Source organism: Notolepis coatsorum (genome assembly GCF_963971535.1).
Source record: "Notolepis coatsorum genome assembly, chromosome: 6".
Taxonomy (NCBI): Eukaryota; Metazoa; Chordata; class Actinopteri; order Aulopiformes; family Paralepididae; genus Notolepis; species Notolepis coatsorum.
The window spans coordinates 74,428,059-74,446,383 of NC_140170.1; the positions used below are offsets into that span (position 1 = coordinate 74,428,059).

The 18,325-nt window shown below is 43.7% G+C and overlaps 1 protein-coding gene across 1 annotated transcript in view; it reads left to right on the forward strand.

The window, feature by feature from the left end:
• The window catches only part of LOC311229557 (voltage-dependent L-type calcium channel subunit alpha-1D-like), a gene marked incomplete at both ends in the record, with an annotated part of 164,306 nt that overhangs the window by 74,535 nt on the left and 71,446 nt on the right, over window positions 1–18,325 (forward strand). Inside the window, 6 exon segments of the mRNA XM_084315633.1 lie at window positions 9,650–9,825; window positions 14,096–14,248; window positions 15,410–15,609; window positions 17,025–17,055; window positions 17,058–17,095; window positions 17,097–17,128. Of these exon segments, the coding sequence (XP_084171759.1) occupies window positions 9,650–9,825; window positions 14,096–14,248; window positions 15,410–15,609; window positions 17,025–17,055; window positions 17,058–17,095; window positions 17,097–17,128 (630 nt within the window).

Consider the following 18,325-nt stretch of genomic DNA (forward strand, 5'->3'; position numbering starts at 1 on the left):
GTTTGCTAGTATTTACTGAGGATTGCCAGATAATGTTGATATTTAAATGTAAAAAAAATAATACAAAATAAATGTACATGATCATTTAACATAAAAAAATTGTTGTAGGAACGGTTTGGGAGAGGGAGGTAGGGAGGGGTTTTAGATTGTGTGTTGTGAAGTTTAGACTTCAGAGAGAGAGAGAGTACAAATTTAACTCTGGCCTCTTTAAGTGTGTATTCTTCAACGTAATAGCTTATCTACTTGAAATGTACTGACATTTTTTTTATATATATGTGACACAAAAATACGAATTTTTTTTGGCCGGTAAGAAATATGCTTTTTCCCATCTACCCGCCACTGGCCGGGTCCTATACAGGTCTTTTTGTATTTTTCTTATTTCCGTTTGGCTTTAGGATTTGCCACTGTGATCCATGTTCTTGACAGTTGCAGTATACAGTGTGTTTAAGTTAAAAGTTGCTTCTTAAGCTTCTTCTCCAGTGCTCTGACGTGTTAACGGAGACCCTCCTACACCCACAGTATCTGACCCAGAAAACATAGAGAGAATCAATCACAGCTTTACCACCAGAATGACTCACCATCTCACCATTCCTCTTCTCTTCTCTTCTCTTCTCTTCTCTTCTCTTCTCTTCTCTTCTCTTCTCTTCTCTTCTCTTCTCTTCTCTTCTATTCTCTTCTCTTCTCTTCTCTTCTCTTCTCTTCTCTTCTATTCTCTTCTCATTTTTCTTTCTCTCTCCTCTCCTCTCTTTCTCTCTCTCTCCTCCTCTTGTTCCTCTCCTCCCTTCCCCTCCTCTCTCTCCTCTCCTATCCTCTCTCTCTCGTTTCTTTTTCTTTCCTCTCTCCTCTCCTCTCCTCCTTTTTAATTTCTCTCTTCTCTCCTCTCCTCTTCTCTCATCTTCTCTCCTCTCCTCAAGTTTCAAGTTTCTTTAATAGTTGTCATACAGAAGTACAGAATACTTTTATACAAAATGCTTCTTACTGTTACGCTCCAGAGACTGTGCAAGACAAGATAAGTATGAAATAAAATAACATAGTATAGCATGTAAATTAGAAGTAAACAAATGAGGTCACAGTGTTCAGTATAGACATATGTACAATGTTCGATGCAGAATAGACGTAACTGAGTTACCATATAATATACAATACTATATAGTGCAAGGCAGAAATGGGATGAGGTGCAATTTAGGTACAATTTACAGTAGGTGTACGAGTTGTAGTGCAAATCCTTTATCAATAAATATAAAGTGTGTTTGTGTGATCTAAAGTGTGGAGAGTGGGTGCTGCAGTGTGTTGTTTGTTTAAGTGAGTGTGTGCGTGTGGGTGTGTGTGCTGTGTGCATTTGATGGTTGTTACATAGTGTTTATTGTTCGTTTAGCAGCCTGATGGCCTGGGGATAGAAGCTTCTTCTGAGTCTTTCTGTGCTCGCCTTAAGACTCCGGTATCGCTTGCCTGACCGCAGCAGTTCAAAGAGGCAGTTGTTCGGGTGGCTGCAGTCCTTGATGATTCTCTTAGTCTTCCCCCTGCACCGCTTGTTGTAAATGTTCTGGAGGGTGGGAAGCCCCCCTCCAATTGTGCGTTCGGCTGAACGTGTCACTCTTTGTAGTCTGCTACGGTCTTGTGCAGTGCTATTCCCAAACCAGGAGGTGATGTTTCCAGTCAGTATGCTCTCTATTGTACATGAGTAGAAGTTCCTAAGGATCTTCTGACTGACTTGGAACTTCCTTAGGTGCCTGAGGAAGTAGAGGCGTTGTTGTGCCTTCTTCACAACACTGTCAATGTTGCTGTATAGCGTTATTGAGATCAATATATAATTTTTTTCGCCATGGCATTCATAATTCATATATACACCTCCGACGCTGCAGCTGGACCCTATAGGTGACGGCAACGACGGCTCAATACCGCCGCCTGGTGGATGGTCGGGCGAGTTACACTCGGAACAACAGGAAGTGGCCGATGTGCGTCGATTAAATTCATCTGGCCGTCAGACATTGTTGCATGACTCCCGACAGACACAATGTACATAATGGATCGCTTTATAAACGTAATAATCGATATGATTTCGGCGTTTATTGCGACATACAAACCGGAAATGGACCTAGGCGATCGACATCCTATACTTGGGATATTTCACCGCCAGTCTCTTTGACGCACGGTAAGAGGACTAAGAGAATCATCAAGGACTGCAGCCACCCGAACAACTGCCTCTTTGAACTGCTGCGGTCAGGCAAGCGATACCGGAGTCTTAAGGCGAGCACAGAAAGACTCAGAAGAATTCATTTCACTGCAAACCATCTGATCAATATATCACCCATACTACATAAAGCCGTCACTGATGATCGGGGAATTATAAATGACCCCCCCCCCTTTCCTCCACACATGATGAAGCATAACGTATACGATCATATACAGTTGAATTTTTTAATATAGTGTGTATAGGGAATAAACGGCAATCGATAATCTATATATGCGTTTAGGCCTATAACTCACGTTCTAGGAATTACTGCAGAAAACAATAAAACATACTTATATTCTAGAAGGTATTTTTGTATGAATGTATGAATGAAAAAGTATAACGTTCCTACATCCTGAACGATAGATAATCGATGTTGGGCCATAGTAATGTCAATTTAGCAATACAATTTAAAAGGTTATAGCCCTGCAAAGAAAGTAAACATCTCCATAGGCTTACAGTGGTGGCAGACTAGGTATATTGATGGGTATAACCAATGGCAGGGAATGTGTTAAGGAAAGAACAGATGTTTGTATAGTATAGTTTAGATATAGTAAGTATAGTATAATGACAGAGTTAAAATTGTATATTGTATAGTAGTGTACATAGGAACCAGTGCCTTCTCACAAATTTAGCATGTCTATTTTTATCATGCACATCTTATGTCTCTTATTGCCTGTTTTTTTCTTTCCTATGTCTACTTTATTATTGTATTATTGCACAATCGATGCAGGCATGGCCACCCGCATTTCACTATATGCCCTGGTATGTATGTGACAAATAAACCTCTTGATTCTTGATTCTGATTCTCTCATCTCCTCTCCCCTCTCTATCCTCTCTCCTCTCTCTCCCTTCTCCTCTTCTCCTCTCTTTCTCTCTCCTCTTTCTCCTCTCTCTTTATCTCATTATCTTCTCTAATCCATCTCTCCCCTTATTCATCCATTCATCCACCTCCCATCCTCTACTCCTCTCCCCCGTCCATCCTCCTCTCCAGATATCTCCATCCTCATCTCTCCCTCTTTCCTCCTCTCTTTCTCCCCCTCTCTCTCCTCTAATCCACACACAGTCCAGTGGGTAGCTAGGTCAGATCTGTGTCTGTATGCAGCATGCAGGGTTGATCTGCCATGCAGCCCGATTCAGAGAGAGAGAGAGAGAGAGAGAGAGAGAGAGAGAGAGAGAGAGAGAGAGATTTTTTTTTTGATTTTAGAAAAACATTTATTTACATAATTCTCATTACAATGCGTGTGTCAATACAATTAAATAACTAACTACACATTATATCGGGCAACATGTGTCCCCATCACACTTAAAACCACCTGAGATCTCACAATAATTTTTTTTTAAATACACCTGTCCTTCTGCAACACAACAAAAAAAACATTGAAGCTCCACCCAAACAAAAAAAGTATCCATGCGTCCATTCAACACATAATATTTCATCAAGAACAACATAGGAGCAACCCAAGAAGGGTCCCTTCAGTCCATTTGTGTCCGTTTTTATATTCAGCGCATGAAATAGATCCCCTTCATCAGGACCCTCCGTTCCACTGAAATAATCCTGCAACAGGTATTGTCCCCCGATGGCATGAAAAAGATCCCTGTCATCAGGACCCTCCGTTCCACCGAAATAATCCTGCAACAGGTAGCGTTCCCCGATGCTCCGCGCTTAAGTCCAATCGTCCAGACAGACCCTGTTGTGACAGGGTGTCCTCAGCCCCAATAAAGAAGCCACTTCCTCTGACCCGGCTACATTCACAACCTCTTTCAGTTTCATTGTCCCAACTGCTTGCAGACACTGTCCAAGCCCAGGTCTACTCCCTTCCTGAATGTCCAGACCATACATCAGAGGCTCCATTATCATGGTAATATTACATTATCCAGTTTGTTGAGCTTCTGCACAATTTTTCTCAGTCTAAAAACTTCCTGGGAAGTGTACCCCCCCTTGTTCTTCAACCTCATTTGAGTCCTTGCTGAAAAAATAAACATCTCTAAATCTTCAAAAAAATCTTCCACTTTGACACTTCTCACATTTTTTGTTGTGTGCAGGAACTGCTGTATCTGCCTGACTGCATAAAAAAAATTCCGTTGTGAATCAGACATTTGAGAAGCATTTGGGAACTCATCTTCCTCAGCACTTGAGACGTCTGTCCCCCATTGTTTTTCAGCCTCATCCTCGTCCATGCTGGACTGAGAGGAACCTGTGCCTTCTACACCCTCCTGACTCTCTTTGACCAAACTTGTCACTCTTTCCTTATCCTGAGAGCCCACCCCTCCATCACTTCCCACCACGTCATCCACTGTCTGACTGTTTACATTGTCCACCACATTCAGCTTTTCCCCTATTACTTCACTTGTCATATTTTCCTTATTCCTTTTCTTACCCTGGCGCGGTACTGCGCTTGGGGGGACCAAAAAACCTCTGCTCTCCCCTGTTACCTCGCCACTTGTTGAAGGGGGGGCAGCATCTCTGATTCCTACCTCTGTACCTACACCACCACTGGTTGAGGGGGGAACAGCGTCTCCCACCCCTCCCTCCTCTGTACCTGCACCACCCGCACCCCCCGCCCCCCCCCCCCTGTTACCCCACAGTCGCCACTGGTTGAGGGGGGGGCAGCGTCCCTCACTCCTCCCTCCTCTGTACCAAGGCTCTGCTCCGTACCTGCTTTACCGGTTCTGTGGCCCTGCAGCTGGATACTATCGGCTGCACTACTGACGGTCTGCAAAGGGATACTGTTGACACTGCTGATGGTCTGCAGAGGGATACTGTTGACACTGCTCGCAGCTCTGCCTCCCTCCTCTACACCTGCGCTGCGCCCAGCGTCGCGCTCCTCTTGGGGCTGAGGCGGAGGTTGCCTTACCCCTCTCCCCGTACAATCGCGGGAGATATGTCCATCTTCTCCGCATTTGAAACATTTTCCCGAATTTCCAGAACTCACAAAAACCACGTAATCAAACTCATCAACTTTTATCTTGAAAACCAACTCAAGCTCTTCTCCGCTGTTGTTTAGAATCATTAAAACCGGTCGCCTCTGTAAGACAACATGCTTTAAAAGCGAAGATTTACATCCCGACGACATTTTCCTTATAGGGGAAATTATCCTCCCATGTCGTGCTAGTTGACTTATCAATAGTTTGTCACTGATGAACGGTGGAATGTTGGAAAGACCTTTCTGCCTGGTGTGGAGAGAGGCTCCACGGCAAGAAAAACCCCATCAACACTGATCCCTGATTGAACCAGTGTCTGCACCTTGTCCAATGAATCAAGAAAAATCACCACTCCTCCGTTCATTCTCGCAGCTGATTTAATACTTCTATGTCCTACAATATTTCCAACTGCCATACTGCAGTCCTCTACTGACACATTAGGAACAGATATCTTAATGCCATGCTTTCTACCAAGTTTGGAAAAATCCATACTCACGTCAACCAGCAAAACAGCCTGGCCGACTGCCAAACAAACAAAACACTCCCACTTAACCCTATACACACCAAAACACACAGCAACCCAACACTACACTATAATACAATATCCCATCATCAAATTAACAAAATAGACAGATAAAGATAGAAAAAAACTCACTACACCTCCAACCTCCAACCTCCACTCTCCAATCTCATTCCCAGCATGCACTGAGAGAGAGAGAGAGAGAGAGAGAGAGAGAGAGAGAGAGAGAGAGAGAGAGAGAGAGAGAGAGAGAGAGAGAGAGAGAGAGAGAGAAATGGCACTAAAGATAATTCTATCAATATCCTAGAGATACATATAGCTCTGTCTATATAGGCCTATACAATGGTGCATAGAAGTATTTGGAAGGTGGAACATATTGTGCTCAAACTCACCTTATGGCAACCATATTATGCTTCAGTATGTCTATAATGATCTTATTTAGGCTATACTTTTATAGTATTTCGCAGTACATATTTTTTATTTAATGTTTTACTCATTTCTAGTTAAATGAGTGACAGATGTACACAAATATAAAAGCTTGCTTTGTTATGGGAGGGACATAGATGAAACATCTCATTAAATGTGTTCAGGCTTGCTGCTAAGGTGCAGAATACTGATAATGAGACATTTATTAGGGAAATAGAACATCGAGTCATTGAAGTTGTGACACATAGAAGAGGATATTAATTAATTTGAAGATGAATATGTGTGTGATAATGAAACGCCTGTGCACCAGGCGGACACTCGTGCCACTTTTAATTCTGTACAACATCATGATGTTCAAGTTTATACTGCTACGGTGTATAATATTGATAACGAGGGAAGGAACACGTGTACATCCTGTCATTTCAATTTTTTTTGTTGAAATAAGTCTTAAATGGCTCTACATTCTGACAGCCATCACTGATAATTATAGTGTTTGGTCAGCAACATGGGGCAACATCCAGACCCATGTTACTGACCAAACACTCTATACCAGCTGTCGGAATGTAGAGCTATTATTTTAACATGCAGAAAAACCTGTTTTAACAAAGAAATATCACTTACAGCACCTCTAAGTAAAACATATAAAAGTGTGTATTTATTTACTTGAAGATAAATAGGTGTGTAATAATAAAGACACCACTGTGTCTCAACTCAGTGCATCATTCCGTTTCTAGGTCTAAAGTACCTCCTCTAGCTCCTATTGGTAGCTTCATTCAGTCTAGTGCTCCACTTTGATGTGACCCACTGAGATGACCCCCCCCCCCCCCCCCTTGGCTAGGTGAGGAATGTATAACCAGAGGCCTTTCAAAGAGAGACTAACCAAGTAATTATCACCTGCTGCAAAGAGAGACTCACCAAGTCATTATCACCTGCTGCAGAGAGAGACTAACCAAGTCATTCTCACCTGCTGCAAAGAGAGACTCACCAAGTCATTATCACCTGCTGCAGAGAGAGACTAACCAAGTCATTCTCACCTGCTGCAAAGAGAGACTCACCAAGTCATTATCACCTGCTGCAAAGAGAGACTCACCAAGTCATTATCACCTGCTGCAGAGAGAGACTAACCAAGTCATTCTCACCTGCTGCAAAGAGAGACTCACCAAGTCATTCTCACCTGCTGCAGAGAGAGACTAACCAAGTCATTATCACCTGCTGCAGAGAGAGACTAACCAAGTCATTATCACCTGCTGCAGAGAGAGACTAACCAAGTCATTCTCACCTGCTGCAAAGAGAGACTCACCAAGTCATTCTCACCTGCTGCAAAGAGAGACTCACCAAGTCATTCTCACCTGCTGCAAAGAGAGACTCACCAAGTCATTCTCACCTGCTGCAAAGAGAGACTAACCAGGTCACATGGCGCAGCACTGGCACATTGAATAAAGCAAAGATGTGTTGTTTCAGGTTTCAGGGACTGCGTTTCAAGTTCCAATTTTAGTGAGTAAGCAATTGAGAAAAACCATTCGAGCCTTATCCAGCGATCTCACAGTGTAAAAGCCCCACCCACTTAGGAAACAGGAAGTGTTCCGTTATCATTCTATTGGGACCGCTGTAATGTGTTATCTTGTACTATTAGAGCATTTTTGGTGTAACTGACTGTAATGATAAAGTGTCCTCCTTTTTCAAGTGAGAGAGGTTTGCTTAATGTGCTAACAGAATGTACTGGAATTCACCCCAGTAGCTACAGTAGCACGTTATTGTGGTGGAATGATCTACTCTGCTATGATAATCTTGTTGTTCATATCAGAGAGTATAGCGGATTACAAACCGCTCATCAATCATAGAGCCGCCGAGTGTCATTAGATTTATTATTGTTGTCATACCGAAACGTTATGCTGTGTGTTCAGATGACTCTGTTTACATTTGTAAAGCGCTTGACAAGAGGCAGGGGAACTATGTGAGAATGCTATTCATCGACTACAGCTCGGCATTCAATACCATAGTCCCCTCCATACTCATAGCCAAGCTCAGGGACCTGGGCTTGGGCTATGACCTCTGCCAGTGGGTCCTGGACTTCCTGACTGGCAGACCCCAGGTGGTGAGAGCAGGCAACTGCACCTCCTCATCCATCACCCTCAACATAGGGGCCCCCCAGGGCTGTGTTCTGAGTCCCCTCCTCTACTCCCTGTACACACACGACTGTGTGGCTCAGCGGAGTAGCAATACAATCGTCAAATTTGCTGACGACACAGTGGTGGTGGGCCTGATCTCTGCCAACGACGAGAGGGCCTACCTGGAAGAGGTCAAGGTCCTGGCGGGATGGTGCCAGGAAAACAGCCTCTCCCTGAACGTCAGCAAAACAAAGGAGATGATTGTGGACTTCAGGAGGTCGGGGGTCAAGGACTACAGCCCCCTCAGCATCGACGGGGCACCGGTTGAGAGAGTCAACAGCTTCAAGTACCTCGGAGCCCACATATCCGAGGACTTGAAATGGACCATACACATTAACAGTGTGGTGAAGAAGGCACGACAACGCCTCTACTTCCTCAGGCGCCTAAGGAAGTTCCAAGTCAGCCAGAAGATCCGTAAGAACTTCTACTCATGTACAATAGAGAGCATCTTGACCGGCAACATCACCTCCTGGTTTGGGAATAGCACTGCAAAAGACCAAAGCAGACTACAAAGAGTGACACGTTCAGCCGAACGCACAATTGGAGGGGGGCTCCCCACCCTCCAGAACATTTACTACAAGCGTTGCAAGGGGAAGGCTAAGAGAATTATTAAGGACTCGAGCCACCCGAACAACTGCCTCTTTGAACTGCTGCCGTCAGGCAAGCGATACAGGAGTCTCAAGGCGAGCACAGAAAGACTCAGAAGTAGCTTCTATCCCCAGGCCATCAGGCTGCTAAACGAACAATGAATGAACACTACACAACAACAACCACCAAACACACATAGCACACACATCCACACGCACACACTCACTTTAAACAAACACACTGTAGCACCCACTACACACACTTTATAGCACACACCCACTTTAAACAAACACACTGTAGCACCCACTCCCCACACTTTATATTTATGGATGAAGGATTGCACTACAACTCGTACACCTTACTGTAAATTGTACCTAAAATTGTACCTCATCCCATTTCTGCTTTGCACTAGATAGTACTGTACATTAGTACACTGCATAGTATTGTGTATTGTATATTATATGGTAACTCAGAACATTGTACATATGTCTATACCGAACAACTGTGACCTCATTTTCTTCTTCTAAATTCATGCTATATTATGTTATTATGTTATTTGATACTATCTTGTCTAGCACAGTCTCTGGAGCGTAACAGTAAGAAGCATTTTGTATGAAAGTATTCTGTACTTCTGTATGACAACTATTAAAGAACTTGAACTTGAACTTGAACTTGAACCAGAGCTACCTTTGAACCTGTGTGACTGTGGAACTAAGTAAATAAATCACAGTTAGAGCATATTGTTGTAAATAATGACACGTGTGTGTTTTGTTTTTGTCTTCTTCTCCTCAGACTGTTCAGTGTTGTCTTGGAGGTTTTAACCAAAGATGAGAAGCCGGTGGTTCCTGACCCCAGCATCCACCCTGCACTGCACGGACACGGCTCTGGCAAGTCCGGTGGGTTTGACGTCAAAGCCCTCCGAGCCTTCCGTGTGCTGCGACCCCTGCGGCTGGTCTCAGGAGTACCCAGTGAGTGATCAATACCTAGACACGTGCACACACCACACACACACATGCGCGCGCGCACATACCATACACAAACACACACATGCTCACTTTTGCCTGCTTCTCCTTAGGCCCCCTCCTTTCTTCTTATTTAAGGCTGTGATCGCGCAGCAGTGTACATAGAGAATCAAAAGTGCACAGGGAGCAATGAGTGATACCAATATTTACCACATTACCACTGATTACTATTACTACCTCAGCTAACGTTACATAAGTTACATACATTACCACTGATTACTATTACTACCTCAGCTAACGTTACATAAGTTAGATATATTACCACTGATTACTGTTGCTACCTCAGCTAACGTTATAAGTTACAATCATACATTACCACTGATTACTGTTGCTACCTCAACTAACGTTATAAGTTACAATCATACATTACCACTGATTACTATTACTACCTCAGCTAACATTACATAAGTTACATACATTGCCACTGATTAGGCCTACTATTACTACCTCAGCTAACGTTACATAAGTTACATACATTACCACTGATTCGTGATTACTATTACTACCTCAGCTAACATTACATAAGTTACATACATTACCACTGATTACTATTACTACCTCAGCTAACATTAAGTTACATACATTACCACTGATTACTATTACTACCTCAGCTAACATTAAGTTACATACATTACCACTGATTACTATTACTACCTCAGCTAACATTAAGTTACATACATTACCACTGATTACTATTACTACCTCAGCTAATGTTACATAAGTAACGTTTGTAACATTTGATTATGTATTGATAAGTACTGCTGTGTACTGTGTATTGCTAAGTACTGCTGTGTACTACTGTGTATTGCTAAGTACTGCTGTGTACTGTGTATTGCTAAGTACTGCTGTGTACTACTGTGTATTGCTAAGTACTGCTGTGTACTGTGTATTGCTAAGTACTGCTGTGTACTACTGTGTATTGCTAAGTACGGCTGTGTACTCTGTATTGTTAAGTACTGCTGTGTACTGTGTATTGCTAAGTACTGCTGTGTACTCTGTATTGCTAAGTACTGTGGTTTACTACTGTGTATTGCTAAGTACTGCTGTGTACTGTGTATTGCTAAGTACTGCTGTGTACTGTGTATTGCTAAGTACTGCTGTGTACTGTGTATTGCTAAGTACTGCTGTGTACTGTGTATTGTTGTGAAGGTTATAATGGCTTTGCCTGCCAATGGAGGAACACTTTTATAGCTGCCACCTGCCACTTGGCCACTTTAAGATTGTATCGTACCTTGATGTATGATTATTGTGCATTGTTGTATATTGTTGAATAAGGCTGCGTCCCCAATTTTCTTTTGGCTGTGGTTGGGAACCTTCAATAAACCAGTAGTAGATGATCGTAAATGTTCTAGGAGGCACATAGTTGACAAGAGAATTGGCAACGTAGCTTGGTCCTGTTCCAATTAGTGCTTTGTATAATACAGAGGAGGACCTTAAAATCTATTCGAAAAGCAATCAATTCTATTCTATGGCATATAATTACATATAACCGTCAACATATCACGCGAACTCGTCAGCTAATTCCCCAGCTTCTCTCCCCCCTGTGACTGATGCCGAGTGAACCCCCCCCCCTTCATATGGTCTATGTGTGTCAGTCACTCCCTCCCTGGGGAAGGTTCTGTCCCAACAGACTGTCAGAATCAGTGCCTCAGAGACACGGGCTCTGGGTCTATCAACAGTACACACAAACTCAGAAACGCAGGCTAATGACCATTTACGCGAGAAGCACTTAATCTGCTTGTGTACAGTACACAATCATTTGTAACACCCTCTCGTTTTGTGACGACAGCAAAGGTTTCTGACCGTGAGAGGAAGTGGAATTGTGTCCCTCCTCACAGTGAGGATTGTTTTAACGCTGTAGAAACATCTCGATGGCCGAAGAGCAAAACCTCCCATCTGAAAAATGCACTTTTTTGAGAAAACTAAAAAGAACATGTTATTTTCTTGCAGATTGCAATTTTTTTAGAAATTTTTTGATAAATGGTGCATTTTATAAATAGTAAATGGTGCATTTTATATAGCGCTTTCATCCAAAGCGCTTTACAATTTGTTCTTCACATTCACCCATTCACTCACACATTCACGGCAGAGGCAACCATGCAAGGTGCCAACCTGCTCATCAGGAGCAGTTAGGGGTTACGTGTCTTGCTCAAGGACACTTCAACACGCTGCCCGGGAGGAGCAGGAATCGAACCGGGAACCTCCAGATTACCAGACGACTACTCGAGCTCCTGAGCCACTGTCGCCCAATACAATACTGATCCCCAATACAATACACTGTTTCTGGACTATATAACTATATTATGTTTTAACAATCCTGGCCAGGTATCAGTGTCTCGCAAAGTGCAGATAGGAGGTTTTCCCCCACTTTTTTTCATGCAGATAGGAGGTTTTGCTCTTCGGCCATTAAGTTGTAGTTTTCATGAAATATGCTGAGGAAAACTAGGAGTGTGGAGGAGACAAGATAAAGATTTGCCTTAAGAACATTTCGGATTGTACCCGCCTGCATTCAGCAAAAACATTTTAAATAAAAAAAGATCCATGTGCACTCTCAGTTTAAAAATCCGTGCTCACGGTTTATAAACCACGCTCATGGATTTGTAAACCGTGCCCACGGATTACGAATCAATGCCCACAGATTTGTAAACCGTGCCCTGGTACCAAGGGGGGTAGGGTTGTGTGAAAAGATGGTAGTGTAGTGCAGAAAGATGGGAGTCAGAGAGGCAAGAGTATCGAAAGCCAATGCTAGGTGTTTTCATCGACATTCAAACAATCGTAGACAAACACACTGTTAGCAGGCAAAACCGGAACTCACTGCTGTGCTATCTATCCATTCAAATGGTTGACTTTTGGAGATATCTGCTGTAGAGATGTCTGCCTTCACTCCAGTACAGTGGAGCTGAATGGCTGATGCAGGAACTGTTTTCTACAGAAGCACACCCCCTATAAAAACGTATGGTGGGCGTACTTAGGTAGAAAATAGTTCCTAAATTAAACTGTTGACAACAAGGTGTCTTGAGTAACTGTGTCATGATTTCATAAAAATTTTCAAATGTATTTTTTGGAGCTTTGAGTGCCATTCAGCACCACTACTTTTAAGGTCTCTATCGCAGAGTTGTTTACGCACACCTGCAACTGTCACTCAGCCTTTTAACTCATTTGATTTGTTCTGCTTCATGTAATTTAATTTGGTTAACTTGTTTGTTTGATGTGTGTTCTAATTATTTCCCCTACCTCTGTGATGCATGTATCGTCTGTCTATTCTATTTTATTTATTTATCTATTTGCTGCTTTTGCAAAACCTTCTCTCTATTCTTTGTTCCTACATTTTCCTGCTTTAACAACTTGCATTTCTTTCTTTTGCTTCTCTACTCTCTTTCTTTCTCTTTCTCACTCCATTTCTCCCTCTCTTTCTCTCCACCCTCACTCTGTCTCTCCCTTTCTCTCCCTCTGCCTCTCCCTCTCTCTTCTCTCCTTCTCTCTCTCTCCTCCTCTCTCTCTCACTATATCCTCTCCTCTCCCCCTTTCTCTCCTCTACCACTCTCTTCTCTCCTCTCCTCTCAATCTCCTATCTGTCTCTCCTCCTCTCTCTCTCTCTCTCCATCCCCCTCCCCCTTTCTCTCCCTCTCTCTCCTCTCTCTCTCTCCCCCTCTCCCCCCCCATATCCCGCCTCTCTCTCCTCTCTCTCTCCCCCCTATCTCTCCTCTCTCTCCCCCCTCTCTCTCCTCTCTCTCCTCTTTATTTATCTATTTATTTATTGTTGTCCCCTTTCCCTGTTACCCTTCAAGAGGCCCTTTTGTCCTCTCGCCAGGCCATCATTGTAAATACGAATTTGTTCTTAATTGACCTGCCTGGTTAAATAAAGGTTAAATAATAATATAATATACTATTAAAATATTATAAATTCCTCCAGAGGAAAATATGTTTTTTTTTTTTATATATTTTATTTAAATGTTTTGAATGCACTGCCCCTTTAAGTTTAATTCACTAAAGCCTGGCAGCCATTTTGGAACTTAGGTGCCCAAAAAGTAGGGCTCATCCCTACAGCCCGCTTTAAAAGATGTTCCAGGAAGATAAATCCTTTCCCCACGTTCCTGACCTGTTGGCGATGATGCCTGGCAGCCATAGCAGCCAAACTACTGTGACGGCGGCCTCACACACCAGCTCCTTATCCCTGTGTGCCATTACGACGTCTTCCCTCTCCTCCCTCTCCTAGGTTTACAGGTGGTGCTGAACTCCATCATTAAAGCCATGGTCCCTCTCCTCCACATCGCCCTCTTGGTCTTGTTTGTCATCATCATCTACGCTATTATCGGTCTGGAGCTCTTCATCGGTAAAATGCACGCTACCTGCTACCTCCCTGGCTCAGGTAAGATAAGATAAGATAAGATATTCCTTTATTGATCCCCTTGGGGATATTCGGGCATCCTAGCAGCATGGGGGAGGGGGGAGGTGAGGTACATGTAGTAGAAGACATGATACAGGTCATAGAATTATAGTACAGTTGAGAAGTAAAAAAATAAAAATAGAATAAAAATAGGCAGTGTAAACAATATAACAATATAACTCTGGACATGCGCATATGGGCAAGTAGGCAGTGTAAAAAGGTCAAGGTGCAAGATGAGGGTATGTATGTCTTCTCAGTTATATTTGCCCTACAAAAAATATAGTTACTATATATATAATCTAATAACTAATATCTAATCTAATATATAAAATCAAAAAATGCTAAATGCTAAAATGCTAAATATAAACTGTCTATCTTGTGTATTTGTTGTAACATAGCGTTTATTTAACTTAAACCTCTTGTATAGCGATACAGTTAGTCACCGGTTAGTCTTATATATTATAAATATATATTTTATAATATTATATAAATATATATTTCTTACAGTCATGTCACTGCTTTGAATTTGCAGTGGCTTCAACATGATAGTGTCTAGATGCCATTGTCCCAGAATTCCCCCTACATTAGGCAGCAGACTGCACATTTTGTAAAATGCTAGGGAGAACAGATGTGTTTTTACATGGGATTTAAACATTGGGAGCGTTGGGGCCAAATATGGGGCCATTCTGTTTTGAATTTGATGCAAATTTGCAATGCATGAGGGTCATCCTTTTGTGTTAAATGGTTAAAGCAAGCATTTGTTGACTCATGTTGATAAGAGTATTAAAACTTGGAACTTGAAAAAGATCCGTTTAAAGGGGAACTCCACTTTTTTTGGAAATTAGCTTATTTAACATCTTCCCTGGAGTTAGACAAGAAGATGCATACCTTTTTTGTCTCTGTGCGTGCATTTTAGCTTTGTGAATAGACGCTCCGTTAGCATAGCTTAGCTTCATCACTGGAAGTGAGGCAGGACAGTAGCCTTACAACTGTTTAGGTGAAAACGATGACAAGTCACAGTGTCGCAGCTCGGCCAACCCTTCCAGATCACAGCCAAAACGTCCTTCCTGGAAATCAACATGGCAACAATTAAGGCCTAATCGTGAGCGCCCCGCCCCCCCTTCTCTCTCTCTGTCTCTCTAGAAATGCGAATAGCGGAGGACGAGCCGGCTCCGTGTGCAGTCTCAGGTCACGGGCGCCAGTGCCCCATCAATGGGACAGAGTGTCGAGAGGGCTGGCACGGCCCGAACGGAGGCATCACCAACTTCGACAACTTCCTGTTCGCCATGCTGACGGTGTTCCAGTGCATCACCATGGAGGGCTGGACGGACGTGCTCTACTGGGTGAGTCTGTCACCGGTGACCTCTGACACCACCAAGCCCCCCCCTCCCACCACTCCCACCACTCCACAACACGTGTCTCAGAGGACGCAGTGACCAACGCAGTGACTTTGTGCAGACCAGAAGGAAAGCATGTGACTGACATTCTGTTGATTAGATTTTCTTTATTTGTTTTTATTCGCACACGTAAAAAATACATATACAAATACAATACAATGTTTATAAAGTGAATGAGCGGGTGAGGTAAGAAAAGAAGTAATAAGTAAAGGGGGGGGGGGGGGGGTAATACAAATTAAACAATAAATATATACTGTATCTATTGTTCTTAATAAAAAAGTAAAACCATACTTACAATTATCAACGGGAGCTCAGCTGTGATATTGCAGCACTGGCTGCCAGTTTTCCCACATATCAATCTGCTGCTTTTGCAAAACCTTCTCTCTATTTCTTTGTTTTCCTACATTTTCCTGCTTTAACAACTTGCATTCTTTCTTTTGCTTCTCTACTCTCTTTCTTTCTCTTTCTCACATCCATTTCTCCCTCTCTTTCTCTCCACCCTCACTCTGTCTCTCCCTTTCTCTCCCTCTGCCTCTCCCTCTCTCTTCTCTCCTTCTCTCTCTCTCCTCCTCTCTCTCTCACTATATCCTCTCCTCTCCCCTTTCTCTCCTCTCTACCACTCTCTTCTCTCCTCTCCTCTCAATCTCCTATCTGTCTCTCCTCTCTCTCTCTCTCTCCATCCCCTCCCTTTCTCTCCTCTCTCTCCTCTCTCTCTCTCCCCCTCTCCCCCCATATCCCCCCTCTCTCTCCTCTCTCTCTCCCCCTATCTCTCTCTCTCTCTCCCCCCTCTCTTCCTCTCTCTCCTCTTTCTCTCTCTCTCTCTATCTCTCTCCATCCCCTCCCCTTTCTCTCCTCCTCTCTCTCTCCACCTCTCTCTCCTCTCTCTCCTCTATCTCTCATCCCCCCTCTCTCCCCCGTATCCCCCTATCTCTCCTCTCTCTCTCCTCTCTCTCTCTCTCTCTCTCTCTCTCTCTCTCTTCTCTCTCTCTCTCTCTCTCTCTCTCTCTCTCTCTCTCTCTCTCCTCTCTCTCTCTCTGTTCTCTCTCCTCTCCCCCTCTCCCCCTCTCTCCTCTCTCTCCCACCTCTCTCTCTCCCCCTCTCTCTCCTCTCTCTCTCCCCCTTCTCCTCTCTCCCCCTCTCTCTCCCCCTCTCTCTCTCTCTCTCTCTCTCTCTCTCTCTCTCTCTCTCTCTCCCCCCCCTCTCCCCCTCTCTCCTCTCTCTCCCACCTCTCTCTCTCCCCCTCTCTCTCCTCTCTCTCTCCCCCCTTCTCCTCTCTCCCCCTCTCTCTCCCCCTCTCTCACCCCCCTCTCCCCCCCTCTCTCTCCTCCCCTCATCCCTGTCCCTCCTCCTCTTCCTCTCAGATGAATGATGCTATGGGCTTTGAGCTTCCATGGTGTACTTTGTGAGTCTGGTGATCTTCGGCTCCTTTTTCGGTTCTAAACCTCGTTCTGGGTGTGTTGAGCGGGTAAGCGACCCTTCCTTCTCCTCCCCAGACAGAGAGACCCTTCCTAGTTTTTAATTCTGCAGACTGGAGGCTGGGGACTCTCTGTCTTTCTCTGTGTTCCTATTGGTTAACCTACAATGCTCTGCCCCCCCCCCCCCCCCCCCCCCCCCCTGCAGGTGAACGATGCCGTTGGCTTTGGACTCCGGCGATCTATTTGTTAGCATGGTCATTCTGGCTCGTTTTTCGTGCTTAATCTTGTGTTGGTGTGTTAAGTGGGTAGAGACCGCTTGTGTGTTTGCAGTGTGTTTCCTTTGGTATGCAGTGTGTAGCAGGGCTGGGCGAGCAGCAATTTATTAATATTGTTTATTATTATCTTCTTCGATGGGATCATAATCTAAACTACTAATGGGTCGGTCGCAGTCAACCAGCACCTGCTAACGGGTCTGACCCTTTACTGTAGCTCTACTGGTTAGTGTAACTAGGGCTGGGCGATATGACCAAAAATGTTATCGCGATAAAATTATAAAATTATTTTCATATAATTCGATATCGATAATTATCGTCGTTATAATGTCTGTCAAGTTTAATTAACTTATGCTGCTGCGAATGTCTCGAGTCGAGTTGATGTCGTCATCAGTCCGCGCACGTTAGCAGTTAGCCGACAACGGAATATCTCATGACAATGTAATAAATATGACACAAAATACTCTCTTCCGCCACAATACATTGCAACGACGTCCACTGTAACCCACACTCTATAAACGTGGCCTCAGAATTCACGCCACACACATACTCGGCACGTAAATATATAAAACATCGCTGTGCAAGCTAGTTAACCTAGCCAGCCTGTTGCTTCTAAGCGTGTATTCCATGACAATGTGCTAAATATCACACTAAAATACTCTCTTCCGCCACAATATATTGAAACGACGTCCACTGTATACCCACACTACTATAAACGTGGCCTCAGATTCACGCCACACACATACTCGCACGTAAATATATAAAACATCGCCGTGCAAGCTAATTAGCCTAGCAAGCCTTGTTGTTGAGTGAGTCCTACCTCTCTACCAGAGGTGCAGCGGGGGTCTCCTTCGCTCTCGGCCATCTCCTTCACCGATTGGTTGTTAGTGCGTGCTCATATCCAAGCTTGGAAAATCGATATATCGAAACTTTGCGACCACGTTTCATGTTTATTTCGAGGAAATAATTTATCGC